Source organism: Odontesthes bonariensis, chromosome 9 (assembly GCF_027942865.1).
Source record: "Odontesthes bonariensis isolate fOdoBon6 chromosome 9, fOdoBon6.hap1, whole genome shotgun sequence".
Classification (NCBI taxonomy): Eukaryota; Metazoa; Chordata; class Actinopteri; order Atheriniformes; family Atherinopsidae; genus Odontesthes; species Odontesthes bonariensis.
Window position 1 is genome coordinate 7,021,065 of NC_134514.1, and position 22,733 is coordinate 7,043,797.

General features: G+C 37.8%; 1 protein-coding gene across 5 annotated transcripts in view; it reads right to left on the bottom strand.

Annotated features, from left to right (window-relative positions):
• The window catches only part of cntn5 (contactin 5), a 119,955-nt gene that overhangs the window by 31,710 nt on the left and 65,512 nt on the right, over positions 1-22,733 (bottom strand). For all 5 annotated transcript variants that reach the window (XM_075472901.1, XM_075472906.1, XM_075472902.1 and 2 more), the window contains 3 exons: positions 16,623-16,718; positions 13,087-13,290; positions 7,139-7,241 (listed from right to left, as the gene is read on the bottom strand). In XM_075472901.1, the coding sequence (XP_075329016.1) occupies positions 7,139-7,241; positions 13,087-13,290; positions 16,623-16,718 (403 nt within the window). The remainder of the gene's footprint in view (positions 1-7,138; positions 7,242-13,086; positions 13,291-16,622; positions 16,719-22,733) is intronic.

Genomic DNA, 22,733 nt, shown 5'->3' on the forward strand with positions numbered 1-22,733 from the left:
GCTGCATCTATACACAGCTGCATCTATACACAGCTGCATCTATATACAGCTGTATATACAGCTGTATCTATACACAGCTGCATCTATACACAGCTGCATCTATATACAGCTGTATATACAGCTGTATCTACACACAGCTGCATCTATATACAGCTGCATCTATACACAGCTCCATCTATACACAGATGCATCTATACACAGCTGCATCTATATACAGCTGTATATACAGCTGCATCTACACACAGCTGCATCTGTACACAGCTGCATTTATACACAGCTGCATCTATATACAGCTGCATCTATACACAGCTGCATCTATACACAGCTGCATCTATATGAAGATGCATCTATACACAGCTGCATCTATACACAGCTGCATCTATATACAGCTGCATCTATATACAGCTGCATCTATATACAGCTGCATCTATACACAGCTGCATCTATACACAGCTGCATCTATATACAGCTGCATCTATATACAGCTGCATCTATACACAGCTGCATCTACACACAGCTGCATCTATATACAGCTGCATTTATACACAGCTGCATCTACACACAGCTGCATCTACACACAGCTGCATCTACACACAGCTGCATCTATACACAGCTGCATCTATATACAGCTGTATATACAGCTGCATCTACACACAGCTGCATCTGTACACAGCTGCATTTATACACAGCTGCATCTATACACAGCTGCATCTATATACAGCTGCATCTATACACAGCTGCATCTATACACAGCTGCATCTATATGAAGATGCATCTATACACAGCTGCATCTATACACAGCTGCATCTATATACAGCTGCATCTATATACAGCTGCATCTATATACAGCTGCATCTATACACAGCTGCATCTATATACAGCTGCATCTATATACAGCTGCATCTATACACAGCTGCATCTACACACAGCTGCATCTATATACAGCTGCATTTATACACAGCTGCATCTACACACAGCTGCATCTACACACAGCTGCATCTACACACAGCTGCATCTATACACAGCTGCATCTATATACAGCTGCATCTATATACAGCTGCATCTATATACAGCTGCATCTATACACAGCTGCATCTATACACAGCTCCATCTACACACAGCTGCATCTATATACAGCTGCATCTATATACAGCTGCATCTATATACAGTTGCATCTATACACAGCTGCATCTACACACAGCTGCATCTACATACAGCTGCATTTATACACAGCTGCATCTACACACAGCTGCATCTACACACAGCTGCATCTACACACAGCTGCATCTATACACAGCTGCATCTATATACAGCTGCATCTATTAACAGATGCATCTACACACAGCTGCATCTACACACAGCTGCATCTATACACAGCTGCATCTATATACAGCTGCATCTATTAACAGATGCATCTACACACAGCTGCATCTGTACACAGCAGCATCTATATACAGCTGTATCTACACACAGCTGTATCTACACACAGCTGCATCTATACACAGCTGCATCTATACACAGCTGCATCTATATACAGCTGCATCTATATACAGCTGCATCTATTAACAGATGCATCTACACACAGCTGCATCTACACACAGCTGCATCTATACACAGCTGCATCTATATACAGCTGCATCTATTAACAGATGCATCTATACACAGCTACATCTATACACAGATGCATCTATACACAGCTGCATCTATACACAGCTACATCTATACACAGCTGCATTTATACACAGATGCATCTATACACAGCTGCATTTATACACAGCTACATCTATACACAGCTGCATTTATACACAGCTACATCTATACACAGCTGCATCTATATACAGCTGCATCTATATACAGCTGCATCTATACACAGCTGCATCTATATACAGCTGCATCTATATACAGCTGGATCTATACACAGCTGCATCTATACACAGCTGCATCTATATACAGCTGCATTTATACACAGCTGCATCTATACACAGCTGCATTTATACACAGCTACATCTATACACAGCTGCATCTATATACAGCTGCATCTATATACAGCTGGATCTATACACAGCTGCATCTATATACAGCTGCATTTATACACAGCTACATCTAAAACAATGTTACGTTGAATTACACAACCAAAATATTTTATCTATGATAGACGCCTCTATGCATAAACATGTACAGAGTACCTGCACTTCCTTATGTACAGTCCACTTTAATAAAGTGCATGTGACATCATCAGTTGATTGATCAGGTGATCTAAATTTTGGACTGGTCATCAGATAATATGATAGTAAAGATATAAATATAGTTGCAACCCTGAACAAAGAACACAATAACTGTGACAAAAACTATTGACATCTTAATATCAATATTGCCTTTGATTTGCTGTCAGATACTGCAGAAATGTTCCCGATTCTCAAGTACAGAAACATTGTGATGAGGATTCACGTTGCTCTTGCTTTACATGTAAATCATTGACCACTGCTCATATGTTAACGGCACCAACTACCACGCATCTGATGCCTATTAGAATCCATGTTTCAGATGCACAGTGTTCAAATCATGTTGTCAGAAGGCCTGATATGTTTGTAGAATTATTATTCAACCAATCCACGTCAATATGTTTTTATTAAAACATTTCCATGTAGATTTATATAACAGATGACTTGGACATGCAGAAGGAGAATGTCCTATAATGTGCTCAGTATCACTCGGTTCTTGTATGACAACTAGATTTGACAGGTCTCTGAAAGATGGAAATGTGACACCAAGCAAACCTCTCGTGAATCCATCAATCATTTAGCCAAGATGGGGATGTTTCATCCCTGAGCTTTTCTATCCTTTCACAAGGACACTGAATTGCCCATTTTGGGAATAGAGTGGAATTAGGATTCACAGATTGTTTCCTACTGAACACAGTCCTAATTTTTATTTCTGACCCCAGTTATGTGGGATATTAGTGTAAGTTTTAGTTTAAGTGATTGTCTTTCTTTTCATTTCCATTTTATCTGAACATTGGAATGTAAAGCAACATTTCAAGTTTCAAATGAATGTAAATTATTAAACTAAATTAGGTCTCTGCTGCCACTTGTATCGTCCCACTTGCAGGACAGAGAGCTATCTATTATAAAAGTGAGCAAAAAGAGCAATAAAAATGGTCCTTGGATAGAAAGATAGTATAAAAACTAATAAGAACTAACATGAAGCACACAGATTTAGTGTTGTGAGGCACTTATAAGTTACCAACAGAGAATTCTGGAGACCTTTGCCCTGACTAAAATCCCAACAAGCCAGAGAACAAAGAAAATCTATAAAGTCCTTGAAGTGGCTGGAACATGACGGCGAATCTTTGAGAGTCCACGGCAGGATTCTCTTTGGAGGCTGAGTAATGAGTGCTGGGACTAAAAATGCTTGCAGGACTGTGGAGCAGCCAGAAGGGAATAGGCTCCCTTGCTTAAGAATGAGAAACTCTCCATGTCAGTGTGCTTCAAAGCTGCTGGTATATCCTGAACTCCGTCATTCTGGCATTTAGCAGACGCTTTTATCCAAAGCGACTTAAAAATGAGGATATAACATTACAGCTAACATCAAAGCAAACAATAAGCTACATAGAAGGAAAACCACGAGTCAGGCTCTGTCAGAGCTGACAGTGTAGAGATAAAGTGCAGGCGTGGAGGGAAGTACAGAAAGAGAAAGTGCAGCAGAGGGGTTAGGGAAGTACAGGGTAAGAGCTCGGACAGGAGATGCTCTCTGAAGAGCTGGGACCTCAAGAGTTAGGATAGATAGATAGACCCTGTTCTGGTCGCGCTCGGAAGGTCATTCCGCCATCGTGGAATGACACATGAAAAGAGTCTGGATTGTTTTGAGCGTGGTGTCATTGCTAGACTAATATATATAAACGAAGCCTTTCATACCCACAAAATGTGAATGTCTTACACAATAGAGTTCATATAAGGTGTTGCAGTTTTCAATTTAAGTGTGTGCCCATGGGCAGGCTCTGAAGATTACATCTTAATTAGTGTCTCGTACAATTCCTGTGCCCTCATCTGGTCTTGCCCAATAATAAAGGTTCAAAATTAAATGTAATACCAAAATATAATGGAAAGTTGGCTTCCTTTATATCATCAAGATTTAGATAATACTATACCATGTAACTCATTTGCTAAGTTCTCTATTTCTCAGTCCCTTTAGGAAATTTGAAACTATTCAGAAAAAAAGTAGCCAAATAGAACACAAATACACATTTTACCTGTATAATCTCAGCACAAACAACTATCTTTCAAACACATTAAGCACTGCACCAAGAGGATAAAATGGACTATGTTAAGAGGCACTTTCTGATGCTGCTGATAATGTGGGGCGGTACTGCTCAATGAGGAAATTAGCTGCATGAATTCAAGAGTTTGATTCCTGCTCAGGTCACTCAAGCTAAAAGTATATCCACTACTCTATGGCTATTTGGATGAAAGCCCCACGCACATGCCGTATATCATATTTTAAGTGGAAACGAGTGGGTTGAATGCATAAGCCATCAAATGAATAAGGCTTTTTGAACTACAATGAACTTCACACTCCAATATCCCTTGAAATGGAAACAGGATTGGAGTTTTCAAAGTTGCTTTTCGATCAGACTGTGAAGACAGGATTTAAAAGTAAAAAAAATATGTTGTTTGACAGTTTATAGGAAGCATGCCATTATTTATAGGTGAAAATTAGAATCCATAGCTACTATCCTGACTTCTTGTTTTCACAATAAAAAAAGTAGAAGTGAGCCGAGTGATAAACTGCATAAACTGGCACTAAAGAGCCAGACCAGAATTTATAAGAGAAAAGCATGTGATTTGATTTTAACTGACAGAGTTTGAGTCAAAGTTGCTCCTTCTGGAGGTCTCGTAAACCAATCATTGCAGGCTGAAATAGATTGCTTAGCTACGTTAATGCCAGCAAGAAACAGGTTGTCAAACACACAACACTTTAAACCCCGCTGCACTGTGCAATATTTACAGGCTTTATCGTCATTATGATATCCTTCTATAGGACCTGGAATCATATAAAACCACAAACAGCTGAGTGTTTATGTGTCAATGATGGCAGAGGCCAGGCCTTTCCTGTTGACAGTGTATATTAAAAATCTACCGCGTTGCTTTTCTGTACACCTGATATCCACATTAAGTCATTTCAACCTGTCAAAGGAGACAAGTGACATTGCTCCTCATATACTCCCATAAGTTTATGTTTTTCAATTAAAGCTGTTTTTGTGTATGCATCTGTTAGATGAAGGGTCTAAGGACAGAGGGATGTCATTTGCTGTATACCCCTTGAGAAAAATATGTGATTCGTGATATTTTATTCTATAAAAAAAATTGAAAATTGAAAGCAGAAAACCAGCAGCTCAGATTGTGGTAGTCGACAGTTATATAATTAGTTTTAAACTAAGTGCCATGTTTGGTTTGCAGCCATGGCTGCTTTAAATAATCAGCTAATTGGTAAAAAAAAAATGAACTGATAGAAAAATGTCATGATGGGTGAGCTGGCTTTGAAACCCTGAGAAAGCACCCTGAGCTATTGAACTTTGAACTTAAATCCTGTTGTAATTAAAAGGGTAAATATGAAAAGTGATTATTATGCGGGTTGTACTTGACTTTGTTTGTATTTTTACTTATGTGGCTGTAACCAAGCCAAACAGCAAGTAAAACAGCATTTGAAATGGAAAATAAATAGCAAATAAATCAGAACGCTCATGTTTATGATTCCTTTGACTTTCTTCCATCATCCCTTCAGCCATCTATGTGATACTTGTCACTTGTTCAGGAATGAATAGTCCAGAAGGATGTTTGCTACGTTTGTTGTTGGCATCTAATATTACCAATGCTGGTGCATTAGGAAGAAATGCCAAAGTACACAGCAGCAGTATTCGACACCTTGGTATTGTCATAAAATGGGCAACCATTTAAAAAATTCTGAATGTGGCCTCCAAGAGCACCATCACTTTTAGGAGAGCATGTCACAATTGAGCTGAGGCCAAAACAAACAAAGAGCTTCTCTGACCATTATTATATAGTGGTGCCATCATTCATATTGATCAACGGCAGTACAAAACCCATTTTAACTTCATTTTCACCACTATATAAAGACTGGCATGTCTTAACAGGGTACATTGATAAATCATTCATCTCCGCGTAAAAGGGGGAGTCGATGGGATCACTGTCTCACTGAAAGCCATCATGCACAAATTACTTTAATAGAGGAAGCACAGGGCGAGAACTAAAGCTATTTGGTCGTTTAACAAGAATCCAGGAACTCCTGCTTAGCTGAATGCGAAACACTAAGGGGTAGGAGATTATTATGCACTCCCTATAGAGTCAGGAAATTACTTAATATATTGATAATTAACTAAAGTGAAGGTAAGGGCTTGTATGGCTCTAGTCATCTGTAGATTAGAGACTATTTGCACTTAAGATAACAATCTGCCAAGAATAATTAATGAGGAATAACTGTAAACAGCTGGGATGAAAAAAATAATTAGTTTATATATGATGTCAAACAGCAACACGGTATTCCTTTGAGGATGATTAATACACACACACATACAGATATGTATATGTACAGTAAATAGCTTGGATACCATTAAGCAACACTAACTTTTAGCAACTGTGGTCAGAATTCAGTCTCTTTGGAAGAAAGAGTGTTTTCTCTCCTGGTAGACAGCTATTATCAATTTCTTTTTTTTCCAAGTCTACAACCTTGGGCCTCTACATTCATAACAGACCCTGAAAGCAACCAAGAAACACAGATACATTAGGGCTCTCAATTATAAGAACACATGGCTCCCTAGGGCTGTATTCCCCATTCAGTCTTCCCCCCCATGCACTAACATGCCATCTAACAGCAGAGCTACAATGCTGCACTTCTCCACACTCACTTAACATACTGCCTCAAGACAAGATATGCCTGCTTTCTATTCAGGTAATGGAATAATGAGATTTAAAGAAGAGGGAAGAACACAGGCAGCACAAACTAAAGGATCTCTCAGCAGCAGAGCAACGATGGGGTGTAGTTTACTGTTCCTGGTGATTAAGATGATACTGCTGTAATAAACAGCTATCTGTGTTTGTGCAATATGTCCTTGTTTACTTACTTCCCCAGAGCAAAACACTCCAGCCTGACAGTCACTCCTTTGGCAGCCAGAACAGATGTAGGAAAATGTACTTCAATTTTGGGCTCATATTCACCCATGACACCTGGAAAAGGTTAAGAAAGAGGGATAGAAGACATTAAAACCCAGCAAATTACTGCAGTAACTTACCTCATCTCCAGTTTCCCACCATTCTCTTGTTTCCTTGCAGTGTGCTACACATACACTGACTATAGTGCTTTCAGAAGAATAGGGATACCTGTTTCCTATTCTAGCTGTATCTATTTAATGAGTATTTATGCGACAATGGCAGAAGAATAGGCAACAGTAAATCAAATTCTCCTGAAGACTCCTGATGTTTAAATCTCTCCAAATACATGTGGTACATTAAATCATACACAGTACAGGTGTGAAAAGCACATTAGGCCCACCATCTGGTGTATCTTTTTAGCTATCCATCTTCATTTTATACACTGTTCATTAGCTTAACTCTTAATGCTAGTTTAGACCAACTTCAAAGCATGCAACTGAGCATACTTCTAATATCTAACATGAAAAAAACTGATTTAGATAATAATTACATTTCACTATCAACATGTTAAATACTTTACGGGCAGCACATTAACAACGTATAAAAGAAATTGCAGAAAAACCCAAAAGCCAAAACGAAACCAAAGCTTTAAAATGTTGTACTGACAAATACTCTCCAGTGACAACAGAGAACAGGAGTCAATTGTCCTTAAGAATTAGTAATCCACTCGACAGTTGGCAAACACATTGTGAAGGACACAAGTGATAGTGCCTTATCAGTCTTGTTAAGTGCCACAATGCCTAACACCTTCAGTCTAAGTCGTAGCCAGAGGACATGTTTTCTTTGTTTATTCATCTGTATGTTAAGCTGACCATTTATTTCAATTTGCAAGAATGATGTGTCAGATGGCACTGAGAAAATTTTGTGTATCAAAGGCAAACGGCATCATCTGGGATCCAATTAATATTGTCTGTCTTACTAATCTGGAGTTTACAACATGAATATTGCATGAGGGTCTCACTTTTTCTGAAAAAAATTGCACATGAACGCACTGCAAACCCTACTTCCTGCATGTGTCCATGTCAAAACATATCGTGACACATGGTTGAAGGTGCTGCTCCACATGCATTATAAAGTACATGATCAGTAAGACAAATTACCAGCTTGACATTTGAAAAAAACATAATTACACTTTTTTTACGTGTACCTGACATTTTTTATGTGATAAAATGAATGCACTCGAGGAGTAGAGTTATTGAATAGTGGCCCACTATGTATGAAAAAGTAGTTTTATGATATTTGTTCCAAAGAACTCTTCAATTTCAATCTCATTTCTAACATTTATGGCTCCAAAGCAGCCCTTCACATATAATGAATTCGCAATATGTCATTGGTTCTTCCCATAGTATATTCAACATGATACTCAGTCTCAGTGGTTGGACTTGATAGAACCATAAAAAACAAGATTTAGACTCAATGTGCTAAAACATTACCGGCGCTGCCTTGCAGCATAGCTATCCATTTCAAGTTTCAATTTCTTTTATTAATCACATGAAAATTATGTTTTTCTGTTGTGCTTTGTTAATTTCCAAACCAGTTTTAATCCCAAACTGATAGCATCGCTCCATGTCATCTATGTTTTAATATGCTTAGCAAAAGATCTAAAGCAGGATACATTTTAAAACTTTGATACAGAAAATAAACATACAATTTTGACATATAACTAATTTTGTACGTTTTGATCTGAACTTAATTGTTCAGCCAATTTTTGGACATCTAGACCACCGCTTTAACTGTAATCTGTCACATCCGTTGGGAGGTTGCTCAAAAGAATGGTACTCCACCTATACTGCATCAGTGCATCAGTCATGGTTTATACAAGGAGAATGATTAATATCACAGAAAATGGTCTGATAAACCATAAGATCTCTGGTAATGTGACTTTAATTGATTTTACTTTTATTGATTTTGTCTAATCCTATAATTAGATTTGGGGGGGCAGAGAAAATGACACCTCTAACACTGCTGCCTGTTCTCATCAAAAGCAATATATCAAAAATTATTTTCGGAAAAACCATTGCAACGTACAGATACTGAACTCCTATATTATTCTTTACCATTACACTGGGATTTACAGATTGTAAGTGGGTGCTTTTTTTTTTTTTTTTAGCATGCCCTCGTGGAGATGCCTGAAAACATTCTATTTCACGGATATTACTGCTGGCATTGAGGGACTAAATGACTTATGACAATAACAAGAGTACTGGCGATGAAAACTTCTAATAAATTTATAATTTATATTATCTGTTAGCATAGCACATAAATGACAGGGTACATTCTGCTATTCGTGAGGTACATACTCTCACCTCGTAATATAATATTACGAGCAGTAATTATCAATGGATTATGTCTATATTACCTTCTGCATTTACCAAAATTACTGCTCCATACGAAGCTTATTAAATCATGAATAATCATTATTTATGCTCACTTTATCACGGTAAATCCATATTCAAATTTCTCCTATCCAGTGGCAATGCCTAATAAAAGCATTTTATTTTCATTGCAGTTGAGTAAATCACTGGAAACAGTGAAGGTTTTCACAAAATAACCCAAAACACGAGTTTCTCCTGCAGTTATATTATTTTTATTTGCTTTTATTTTTGCGTTTTCAAATTTCCTGTGGTTCTTCTATAATTACCATCATAATCACATCAAAATTGCTGCCACTACCAGTAATATTTTGCAGTTGCTTCTAATTATACAGAGGCATCACATCAGAGATCTTGTTTCTGAGATGAACTCCGTTTAAAAAACAGCGCATTGGTCTGGAGCTCCGTGTTTAGCCTCATTCTGCCCAGGATTGCGATTTGATGATCAATGGCCTCCAGCTGGGTATAATGGAGCCCAGATGCTTGTTTTGATTAAGAGAGTCGGGGTTGGAGCTGACAGCAACGAGTCGAGCACAGATCCAGCTTTAACTGTCTGCTGTGTAATAATCGCAGATTGCAGTGTCTAATTGGTCAGACTCCCAACGACTGAAGGCACAGCAGCATTTGGGTTATTGCAGTGTGCCAATATAATTTTCATTTTTTTTCACATCCAAATTCACAATAGAAGACTACTGAGCTTCCCAGGACTTGGAAAACAAAAATTGACAGTATTTGGCATAATGGAAATCTGATTTGGCCGCCTTGTGTTGCAGGTGATTGAGCTGTCCTTCCACAGAAATCACAGCCTGACAGAAAAATAAAAAACATGCTGCACTCCTTGGTTTGTTTGACACGTTTGTACAAATAAGCACGACATTTGGCCACAAGATAGTAGAAAAAACTGGCATTGTGATATGTCATTTGTCTGCAACACACATTCATTAAGCAAAATGAGAAAATACAGCAATTGGAACAAAATAGATGGCTGACTTGAACAGATCCGTTTGGGAAAAATGAATCACTCTGGCATAATTGTAGTGATTATGAGGGGAGAACAGCTGCCTTGAAAAAAATAATTTTTGGTCTTTCTTTTAGTGTGCACCATCCTATTTAGAACTTTAATACTATTCAAATTTTAGACCTGTTCCCAACATTCCTTACACAAAGCAGGTGAATATCACTACACTATCTGACTCACAATGATCATATTGTCCTGCTAATCCGACATGTCGTCTTAGTTCTTCTGCTTGACATTAGAGTCTGGAATTTATACCCATGCAGAACTTTGTGGTGCAAGTTGCCGACAAAAGAAATGATTTTGCTTTATTTTGTAGCCAATACATGGTATTTTTTGTACTAATATGGATGATTTATTTTTGCATTGATATCTTCCTTGTATTTGTTTTTCATGTTCCTTCCTCATTTAGTTCAATGTGTTGTCAATCTAAAAAAGTGTCTGTATCTAATGTCTTAATAAAATGAGAAATGGTGGGACATTTCATAGATACTAAGCAGCAAAAGAAAATTCTATCAGTTTTTGTTTGAGTAAAACTTTATATGGTGAAAAATGCATGCACTGCAATATGAGCATTCCACATGTGCACCATGATGTGCTGAAACAAGAAACCATGCAGCCCTGATTTCATTATCTTTGAACCACTGCCTACAAATAAAGACTTGAGCAAAACCACAAGGAATATGTGCTTTTTTAACCATTTATCAAACAAAAAAATAATAATCATACTGTAATATTCTGCTGGGTCCACCAGTCTCGGAAAACAGCTTTTTGTAGTTTTTGAGCATGCATGTATGCCATACAATATTCCCTCAGTTTCAAATGCTTGAGGGTTTTCTTTTATGTGCAGTGTTTGTTATTCCCACACAAGATTTTCTCGGGGATTCCAAACTGTGCTTTGAATTGCCCACTCCATAACCTTCAATTGCTGCTTTTTGAGCCTTTCCCCAATGAAGCTTAGTTTAAGATAATTATCCTGTTGAAAGTTTCACTTCAAGGTTAAAGTTAAACTTCCAGACTATCATTTTGAAGTGCTCTTTCATATTATGAAGAATTCAGAGTTAAATCAGTGCCAGCTGCATCCGGTCCTTGAGGCAGCAAAGAAACCCCAAATCATTCATTTCTACTACAATGCTTGGCAGCTGGTGTTGAGATTCTTGTCCTAAGAATCTAATTTCTACACAAACTGTGGCCAGACCACTCTATTTTTCCTCGTCTATTCAGAATACTTTAAACATAAATGCCTGGCATTAGACTGAACGTTCATCAGCAAAGTGTAGCTTTGCTCTGATTTTTTCTTGAGGCACTTTTCATAGCATGTCTCAAATATAGATTTGATAGATAAATTTCTTTCTGATTGTGGATGCATGTACTTTGAAACCAACTTCTTTTCGCATGAAAGCATCTGCTCTTGGCCATAATTTACTGAGGGCTATCGGTAAACTAGCAGTTATGTGGAATCTAAGCACTTTTAAGGTGATTTTCCGATGTTTGCTCTTCCAAACATATGAAAAACCTATCACAGGCTAAGTGTTTATTCACAAAAGCACAAATTGATTTCTCTTCCTTCACTTGATGTTGAAAAATAACAACAAAGAGTATTTTTAAAGAGTGCTGATAGCAGATTGACCACATGCCCTTCCGACTGCATTTTGCATCACATTTGGTGAGAGACACAAAGTAATTTAGCATGGTTATGTGCTAAGTAATATGTATGTCTCAGAGGGCAACTTCATACAGCATTACGCAATTATAGAGCAAGAATCTTGCAGGAAGGAATGTAATCGTAAAGAGGTTGAGTTGTGTGACAGCGTTTTGAAAAATAAAATATTCTAAAGGAACAAAGACCCTTTCTCAACTTCACAGTGGATGTAATCTCAGTGGTTTTCGAAAACCTTGACAATGACAGGCACCCGTGTGATGGACACTCTGTGAAGTCTAATTTTAAAAGGCTGTAGGTAAAATCCGCCCCTGAACCTGACAACCAGCTCTGCAGCATGGCTCCTGAGAGGCAAGTATAAAAGAGAATACTCCCATCCACAGCAAGGGCCATTGATTCAGTTAATTTTATGCAGGAAAATGATTTCCCTGATGGCCGGTTTCACCAAACGCATTGTGAGCAAAGAAGGCCCCCCACACTAACATTAAAGCATCGCTCACTATTTATGGTGTGTATGGTATTCAAAATCCTTTCCACCGTCATGAAGCTCAGAAACAGCAAGAGTCTGCCCCACTACTATCAACCAATCTGAGCTGTAATTTTCTAAATTCTTTATGATAAAATAAAGTGCAATAATGTAAAAATGCATTATTTAAAATCTACTTCTAGATTTTCATCTGTGCCTAAATGTTTTTAGCTGAAAAATGCAGACACTGCAATATCTCTAACAAAATCTGCAATGCAATCAGATCAGATGATCAAAGACAGGCCTCTGAGATATTCTGTTTATGACTTAAGCGATGAAATCCTCACCGTCAGTTTTCAGGGTTAGAGGAGTTGGAGGGCTCAGAACCCTGGCATTCGTCACAGTGTTCTTCACCAGACAGATGTAACTTCCAACATCTGAGGGCTGCACCTTCGAGATATACAGGTTCCCCGTGTCCTGGGAGATGAAGCGCCTACTGTCCTCAGCAACAAAGGAGGGAAACTCATTAAATACCCAGCTGTAGATGATCTCTGTGAAAGAAAAGAGAAGACAGACACAAATGAAAAATGCTTTCACTGTTGAGCTGCTTTTTATGTTTGAAAGTAACTTAGTTATAAAATGATATGCTCTATGTAAGTATAGTAGAATGTCTCTGCTGAGCTATATCCTTGGAGATAGTTGGAAAAGCTCATTTTCACATAGAAAAACACAGCAGTAACAACTTCACTTTCCAAGACTATAAATAGGCAGTTGTTGGTTCAGTTTCTGACAAAAGATGATTAATAATTACTGAATAATCCAAACGTTTCCTCTGTTCTCACTGGATATATATCGACTGTTCTTAGGCTCTGAAATATACTTTACAGTAAAGGTGGAGAAACAAAAGATCTTGTTTGTCGTTATAAAGTCTGATAAGATAATGCTGAGGTCCCTAAAATAAAAAAAGCAGGATTAAACACGGCCTTGTTGATCGTGTTATTTGTCGTGAGGTTAATTCAATCAACTGTTGACGGCATCAGAAGGTAAAACTGCCATAGAAGGTGGTGGACTGATTCCAGACAGCTTGTTTGTGTATGGATGTGTTTATGAATTTATTTAGGCTTATGAAACAAGAGGTGTGTAATACGACTGAAAGGAAAGTGCACAGACAGGGATTATTTGACTTCGTACCTATTAATCTTTGAATAATTATCAAGGTATTTGAATCCAGGGTGAATCTTTTATATCTTATTCATGAGTATCTGTTTGTATGCGAGTGGTATCCATGCTGATGCAAGTATAATTTGGGTCACATGTTTTGTATTCTTTACAAACCATGCTGCGACACAAATTAAGAATGAATATATCTAAGATATATGATTACATAGAGCATAGCGTAGAACTGACAACAACATCAAGCTGCTTGCTTTGAGACTGTTGTGCTTTTGTACACACAGCCACATCCATTTGGTCAACCAGATAAGCTACTCTTAAATTATTTCAAATGCCAAAACCCAAGTTTTCTCACAAAGTTAGCATCCTTTGCTTAATCTACAGAGGAAGTAATCCTGCACGGAAGGCAGAGACAGAGTGGTGGTATGTTGGGGATCCAGAGCAGCTGAACTCCAGAGTTGGTACATCAACACAAACTGCACACTACAAACACTTGATACTAAATGTATGCAAATAATAACAAGAATCTTTGGAAAAAAGATATCATAGGTCTAACAGTTTTGTTTAAAGCTCATGATATTTCATCTTTATAAAAGTGCAACACTTTTATTTACCAGAGACACACGTACACACACACACACAAAACTGATCAGAGCCATGAAATGAAAAGAATAAAACTTTTTACATCTCAGTGATTGCAAATCATTTTCACTCATGAGACCTATCTAATTTAAGTGGCATTTTAACGTCTTAGAGTCCTCCGACAGCCAATTTAACACAAACACAGTTTGAACTCGCTTTATAATATGAATTTCAATCGTGACATGCTCCGACTCGGCAAGGCGTTCATTCCAGTAACAGATTCTATGCTTGTGACATTTAAAAATATATTTTCCTTTTTTTATCTCATGTAAGTAATGTTGAGAAGTTAGAACATGACGTCGCCTGTATTATGTATTTAATCATTATCTATAAACATGGAAACACGAGCATACAAATTAAAGCTAAAAAGCTTGAAACAGTTGGTCTTCCATTTACTTTTACTACAAAAGCAGATCTATGCTAACAGTGCAACTTTACACACGTAACTTTATGAGCATAGTATAATTAGTATGAAATCAAAACTTTACAGATAGATACTGTTAAACTTAAACAATAAAGACAGAAGTACTGAGCTGTGTTTAAAGAAAAATTTTTTTGTGTGTTTTCTCAGTTCTTGTTTACTTTTCAGTCCATTAATGTGAAAAACAGTAATGCAGGGACTAAATTCAAATCAAAAGCACTTTAAACTGTTAAGTGATTTTCTATGTATATTGATCCACTTGGTCAGCCTAATGTTAGCAGTCTAACCTGAGAGTATTTAACGTTGTCATTGTGACTGAAATCTGGGTTATAGTTTATAACCATTAATGACAGAAAATGTAGATTTCCATCAATCTGCTTTCACTTTGAGAAATAAAATCTAACCCAAATCGAAGAATAAAAAAAATAAAACAGAGTTTTATGTATGGTGGTTTGATTTTTAATTTCTACAATTCTGCATGAAGAGTCTTCAGGACATTACATGATGAGACCCACAGTGAACATTTATATTCATGAGGAAAAAGAAAAGCCCTCCACACTCGCCTCATGTGAGTGGTCTGAGAGGCCTGGGAGCTTGAGGGTTTTAGGCAGAATCTTAGTTGCTCAGAAGATTACCGTTCTTGGGTAATCTTCTGAACAGAGATGTTGATCGTGTAATCTGTTCAAGTTACTCTCCCAGTTTGGGCCCTGACTGCTCAGATTACCACTGACACCACTGTTATTTTCACCTCCCGCATCTTTTCAATTTCCTTTTTAGTCCCCTGGTATTTTTTGAGCTGCTTGTGTTCCTCCTTCTTAAAGTTGTTGTCATTTGGGATTGCTACATCCATCACGACTGCCCTCTTTTGTAGTTTGTCAATCAGCACAATGTCTGGTTGTTTAGCCATCAACAGTTTACCAGTCCGGATCTGGAAGTCTTAGCTGTGGGATTCTCCACAAAGCAACCAACCCATGCTTGTTATAGATGTTCCTGTGCACTATTGATGTTCCTGACACTTGATTATGCCGTTATGAGATGGATTGTCTCAACGGCTTCTTTGCGCAGTCTGCACCTGGGGTCCTGTCTGATGTGGTAAAATGATTGACAGAGGATATATGAAGATGAAGTGGGACCAGTAGGTGCTGAGGAACCCTTTGCAAACACTCCAATGGGTGCAGAGCAAAAGAACTGATGCTAACGAACAGGAAACCTGGATGCGTCTTGGCTCACATAAGAGCTGCTAGAGGACAACTGTAGAGACGGATATTCAAGATGTGCCAATAAAGATGTCCCTATGCTCTGTCTTTGTGAAATAATTGGCTGTGTAACATTTCTAATGATCCAGGAAATTTGATCTCTGAGAATCTGTATTCTGGCTCTGTTCTTGCTATAAATTATCACACTTAACATCTGTGCGGCATGGATGGATGGACAGGAGAATGGACGGCTACAAAACCTAATCATCAAAATAGAAAGCAATGAATAAATAAATAAAGAGGGTAATCATTCACCTTGGCACTGTAATAAAAAGCAGTACGTGCTGTGGTAGAAATCAGAATCAACAGCAATGAGCTTGTGAACTATTCCAAGGAAAAAGGAAGCAAATTATTTTTGCTTTTTGCAAGTCCTTTTGCCTGTGACTCTTACCTGGTGAATGAGGAGGAGAGGTACACATGAGCACCACACCTTGACCTTCACGCACAGAAACCCCACCCCGGGTCCTCGTGCTGAAAGCACCAAGATCTAAAACAATGTGAAAAGACAATCTTTCGTTAGTGATAGCGAATAATCATACGCTGTTCTGAGAAATCACACACAGAGGCTGAATGTTTATTATCTTTGCCTTCGAAATGGTTTCACGAGGAATGTAAACAAGCGGTAATGCATGTTTCAAACATCAGAGAGAAAGATCGTGTTTTTGCACATGATTTGACCAACAGAAGATGTGAATGAACAATTAAGATTCTATGAAAGTAGTTGCTGATTAATTTTTGTTTGTCAAATCATTGGGAAAACAGAGTCCCTGATCATGTTAAAAGCTAACAGCAGGTGTTCTTTTCAGTTTTCATGTCCATTCACTGCTCCAAGCTCCGAAGCCTTTGAATGAATTCTACTGCATGCATTTGGATTTTAATAATGTTCTGCAGAATTGTCTGATGTAATTATTTATGGAAACACTGGATCTCAACAGAAAAGCAAGGAAAGCTGTTAATGTCACGGTAAGGATTGTGTTCTTCTTTTGTCAGACGTAGAGTTGCCCTTTTTCATGATTTTCATGTTCCACTCTTTGGTTTACCTTATTCTCTTTCATTTTGATATTGCTTTTCCTTCTGGATCATAGATAACTTTATTTCCTATTCTATTTTGTAGATTTCACTTCCATTGTTCATTCCAGTAAATTGGCTTCCTGCTCTTGCCTCACACAAATTTAATTTACTCATGGCCATGCACTGAGTTGATCATCACCTACCCCCAGGTTTTGTCGTCAGATCACTGTCATTGTTTGTCATTATGTGTAGCAGCTTTCATTTTTCCACGAAAAATTCTGTTCCTTGCTTTGCTTTTGATTTTGGACTTTTAGGCATTTTAGCGTTTTATCAAAATAAAGCTTTATTATCGTCTTAACCTGTCTGCTTTCTGTCTGTAAGACAGCATTTGGGTCCAACTCGCACCTGCAGGTAAACTACATTTCTTCAGATACAATTTCCCGTTGTTTTTGTATTTTCATTCTTCTTTTTATTGTCAGAGAAAAACGTTGACATGAAATTGAACAAAACACAGAGAAATAATCACTATCATTGACCTGTCAGGTTGAAATGGTTCCTAAAATCAAAATGCAGTTAAGTTATTTGTTGAAGACAGCACGAAGAGTGGACTGATGCTTCCATCACTTTGAATGGCAGTATTTACCATTATCTTTGATCCAGTAGGCAGATATTCACGAACAACTCATGAAACAGCCATTTTCGCTTCATCTTGATATTGAGCTAAATAACCTAAATTCTCTCAGTGTATTGTCTTTTTTTTTTTTTTTTTTTTTAAATGGTCTTTTTTTCCATTTTCTTTTCATTACAGCTATCTCATCTATCTGGCTCACTATAAATAAACAAGCTAAAAAAAAATTCTATAACAATCTGAGCCCTTACAAAATAGTTAAAAAGCTGCAGTAAGAGGAGATTAACCATGTTGAAAAATAACAGCAGGAGATAAATATTTCATTTGATATGTTGCACCTTCAGTTGACTGGATTTGCAAGCAATCAATCTGCAACACAAATCTATCTGCCATGCCCATCACTTTCTGTGCCTAAAACAAGCCACCACTGAGCCGACAGTTTATCAGCTCCTGACAGGGAACAATATTCAAGTTGCAATACACAAAGCTAAAAACACAAACTGTAGCTTCTGTTGGTGCCCCGAGTTATTTAAAATTAACTATGATGGATTGAACCTTTTAGTCATGATTGATTCCCTGCATACTTGATTGTCAATTCAACATCAGGTGCTACATCTTAAATTAGGAGCAGTTAGCCTGTCAGTATTATAAAACGCAATTTTGTCTGCCTTTCCCCTTTTAACAAGGCCTTCTTGGACTGCTATCCTGTAGCTACTTCCCATCATATTGGCCCATATGGTATATGTATAGTTAATCTATTGGTACCTGACAACTTGAAAAAAAATAGAGAATAGAGATGGAAAGCAAATGATTGTCACTGTGCTCGCTATTGATACAACATTAGCTGTCAGCACTCTGTCTTTCATGTCAGTGTGAATTCCTTCTCCTGTACCTCTTTCCCCCTTTTAATTGAAACACAGACTATGTATTATCAATATCTTAAATTATAAAACAGACAGTAGGTACGCTAAGCACATTTTTCATCAGTTAATAAAAAGTGTAAAACGTGAAATCAGAGGGTAACAAATGCGTAAGACTCCACTGCAACAACAGCATAACCACAACATGACTGCCGTACTTGGCAGCAACGAGCTGCGAGTCTGTTTTACTGCAGATATTCCCTTCCCTTCTTTTATTTTCCATGGTAAACAAGAATCTTCTCAGACACGTTGCTTTATTTAAGAAACATTAAATGTTTCTTCCTTAGCTGTTATAACATGATAAGAATTCTGACAATGGTACAGAATATCCAGTTAAGAGTATCATCAAACAGCCAGTAACGGCTGATGTCTCCACTGGGAAACATTTCCACGCAGCGGGAAAATGAAACATTTTGCAACAACGTTAGTAATCAGAAAGAAATCAGAGGTAACTCAAATATTCATAATCGTTTGATTTTCATGTGAGAAGCACAATATATAATATACATATATATATATATATGCAAATAATTATTGCATGTAAAATCTTTAAGAAAAACAAAAGCTAAGCGGGTGTTTCAGCAATCAAAAACGAGAGATAAATGTTTAAGCAGTCCTATATCATCCTATCAGGAGATGAGCTCCAACAGAATCTTGTACGCAGACAAAAGTTTCCCTTGCAAACCACAGTCATGTAGGCAAATCAATATTAATAACTTTATAAATAATGCAAAACCTGCATGATCATTCAAGCCTCTCCCAAAATTACAAATAAACATATTTTCATCTAAATGTTTAAAATCCAGGGAAATTTGCAAAAATGGAAATCACTCATTTCAGGGTCTGAATTCCATCCGTGGACAGGAACAAATTATACACTAGAACATTTTAAAGGAGTGTGTGTGTGTGTTGATTTATCAATGCCCGAGACATAGCATCACTTTAATTTCATTACTACTGTACTGCTCAGAGTGGCTCGATAGCTAAGCCTTCGCCAGACGCACATCTGCAGAGAGAAGAAGTCTTTGGGGTAAAAGATCAGAGGCCCTCCTTTCTGCCTGCTGCCTTCAAAGTCATGGCTGAAAAGCAGCCCAAGTGTGAGTCCAGCAGCTCAGAATTTCAAAACAAAAAGGGAAAAAAAGCATCCCACTGAAACACCTTTGGAACAAAGTCCACGACCCAGAAGGTTTTATGGATATAAAATGAAGAGCCTTGACTGAACCTTTCTGCAGGACTGTGTTCAGTGTGCAACCTTCATATAATAAAACCTGTGGACCAGATGTTATATTGAAGAGCATTCTCAAGCCCTTTCAGTATTTGTATGATCCCAACAAAATTCATAATAATAAATAACTCTAAATCCACCTGCAAATTCTCTAACAGCGCCACCAAAGTTTAGGAAAACAAAATCAATTCTTCAGTGACTGAATAGGTGCCTGCAGTATTGCAGTGAAGGCTTGTTGTGCTAAAGCTTCTCAATAATCAATTTTCTATGCGGTGCATTATTAGCCTTATATAGCATTAGTGTTAACTTCCAAGCCTAAATGAATTTTGAAACTGAAGTATGTATGTGAAAACTGGAAACTCCATTGGGCTGCAGACAATGATTTAGTATTTTCTGCTTGAATTTATAGTAGTTACACTTTGTAATTGGGACAATAAAGCTCACCAGAAGTAACCAGAGGACTGCTAACTCTGCACAATATCTTAATAGAGATCAACTGCAAAACGCAAGGCAAAACTTGTTTCAATTCAAAGCAGCATGCAATTACTGCTTTAAAACATTCAGAGGAAAAGTACTGTTCATATGTATCTGAATGAGGTAAAGCAATCAACCACTGGGCTGCTGCATGGAAATGTGCAGCGCTAACATAAAAGGGGGAAAAAACTTAGGCTCCATGCTGAGTGATAAATACCCACCATGTGATGTATGGAAAGAGCGAATGAAGGTCCTGCATTCAAATGTGTGCTGCAGGGCAGCTTTCTTTGTTTCAGTGGACCCTTTGAAGAGTTGTATTTTTAGGGTAGACGATAGCACATCGATGCTGCTACGATTTTGTACGGCATAAAGCTAAACAAACAATGGCACAAGTGAGTTAATTCATGTGGTAAATAGTCATGGATGAAATTAAGGGAAAGAGAAACCGGATTACTGAGGTCTCAACCTAACCTTATTTAAGAAACTATGTGATAGTTAAACAATAAATAAATGTATATTGACAAATTGCTACTCATTTAGTATTTGAACTTTTTTCTTGCATCTTTGCAAAATATTCAGGGCGACATTTCTCTACTGATTCTGTCTCCCACTATCGTCAGATTTCATTTGTTTATGTATATTTTTACATTTTATATACATATTTACACTCCAGAACAGCTTGTTATATTGAGGGGAAAATATAATGTTGGCAAATGAATTAGATATCTGCATTAATGTTAATTTTCCAACAGTGTAAGGTTAGCCAATAATTCATCAAAAATTCAGGATATGACTGTAGACGATGGATCCTACTGAAAACCATTGTGCTGATTTTCCTGCTTCCCACAAACAAACAGGCTGGAGGACACACAACTGCGACAGTGAAACTGACATTAGGCTCTGTCTCAGGTATGCTTCCCTCAAGTAGAAGCAGGCAGGGCTTGTTATCCCTTAGTTCAACAACACTCAAGAAGAGGAGCAAGAACACGCAATTTATCAGACAACTGTTGAGCGTGCGGAACATAAACCTGCAGAAACATGATGCTCTTTCTGTAGTCAACCCACTGATCCCTCAGCATCCACAACCGCATTGTTTGACACATAAATATGAATGAGTCTAGGAGGAGTACCAATTACATGACTGAGCTGAATGAGCTCCAGTCATGCATCCTACTCAAAAACAGAACCTGCAGAGCAGTCTTATAAAAACAGCAGAAATGTGAGGATGATGATGAGGTTGAATGACACCATACAGTTGTTGGAGGGTTTTTCTATAAAATACTGCCTAGACAGTAGAGTTTACAGATTTTAAGTATCCATGACCTACATGCTTGTTTATATGGTTATTTATTATCATAAAAGCACAAAATACAGATAAGCATCTGTAATTTTTACTGACCCTGAATAATGGTTTCATTTTCTTTAACGCTACAATAATTCCGCCTGCTACCATGACAAAAAAAGAACAACCAATTCCCCCACATGGACCTTCCTGTCCGGTTTTTCACTTGGCACCATAACTTTACTCTTGACATGGGATTTGCTGCTGACTCAACAGCAAAGCTGAGCCACACGTTTATTCCATGACGGATATCTTACAGCTGGGAGTCCAAACCTCAAGGCCACAGAACATTTGGAGCTGTAGAGGAAGTGAACGATGTGTTTGGTAAAAAAGAGTTGAAGAATAACCACAGTACTGCATAAGCAATTTCTACAGTAACACTTTGAGCTTGGTGCAGTGTGTCTGCACTGCACCTTTTCACATTACTCTTTGTCACACCTCCAACAACAGGATACTGACTGACCTGTCTGACAGAAAATGACCTATCTGCTAGGAAAATCCAATTTTGTGTAAAGGTGGCTTGGGTGAAGCTGATGTGCGACAAGCGGCTATCATATCAGCTGACACACCTGCCAGTCAGCCAAGCTTGAACTCCAACATATCATCTGCTCATTCCATGTGCTTTTAGAATTAATTTCTTATCTTTAAATAACTATCTTTATGTATGTTTTTTATGCAAATCATTTTCCATCCTTTCTATACCCGGTTTATCCAGTTGGAGCTGGAGCCTATCCCAGCTGCTATTGGGCGAGAGGCGGGCTACACCCTGTAAAAGGCTGCCGATTTAATGCAGGGCCAACACAGAGACAAACATCTACACACCAAGAATCAATTTAGAATCAATAGTTAACCTAAGATGCGTGTTTTTGGATGGTGGGAGGAAGCTGGAGTCCCAGGAGAGA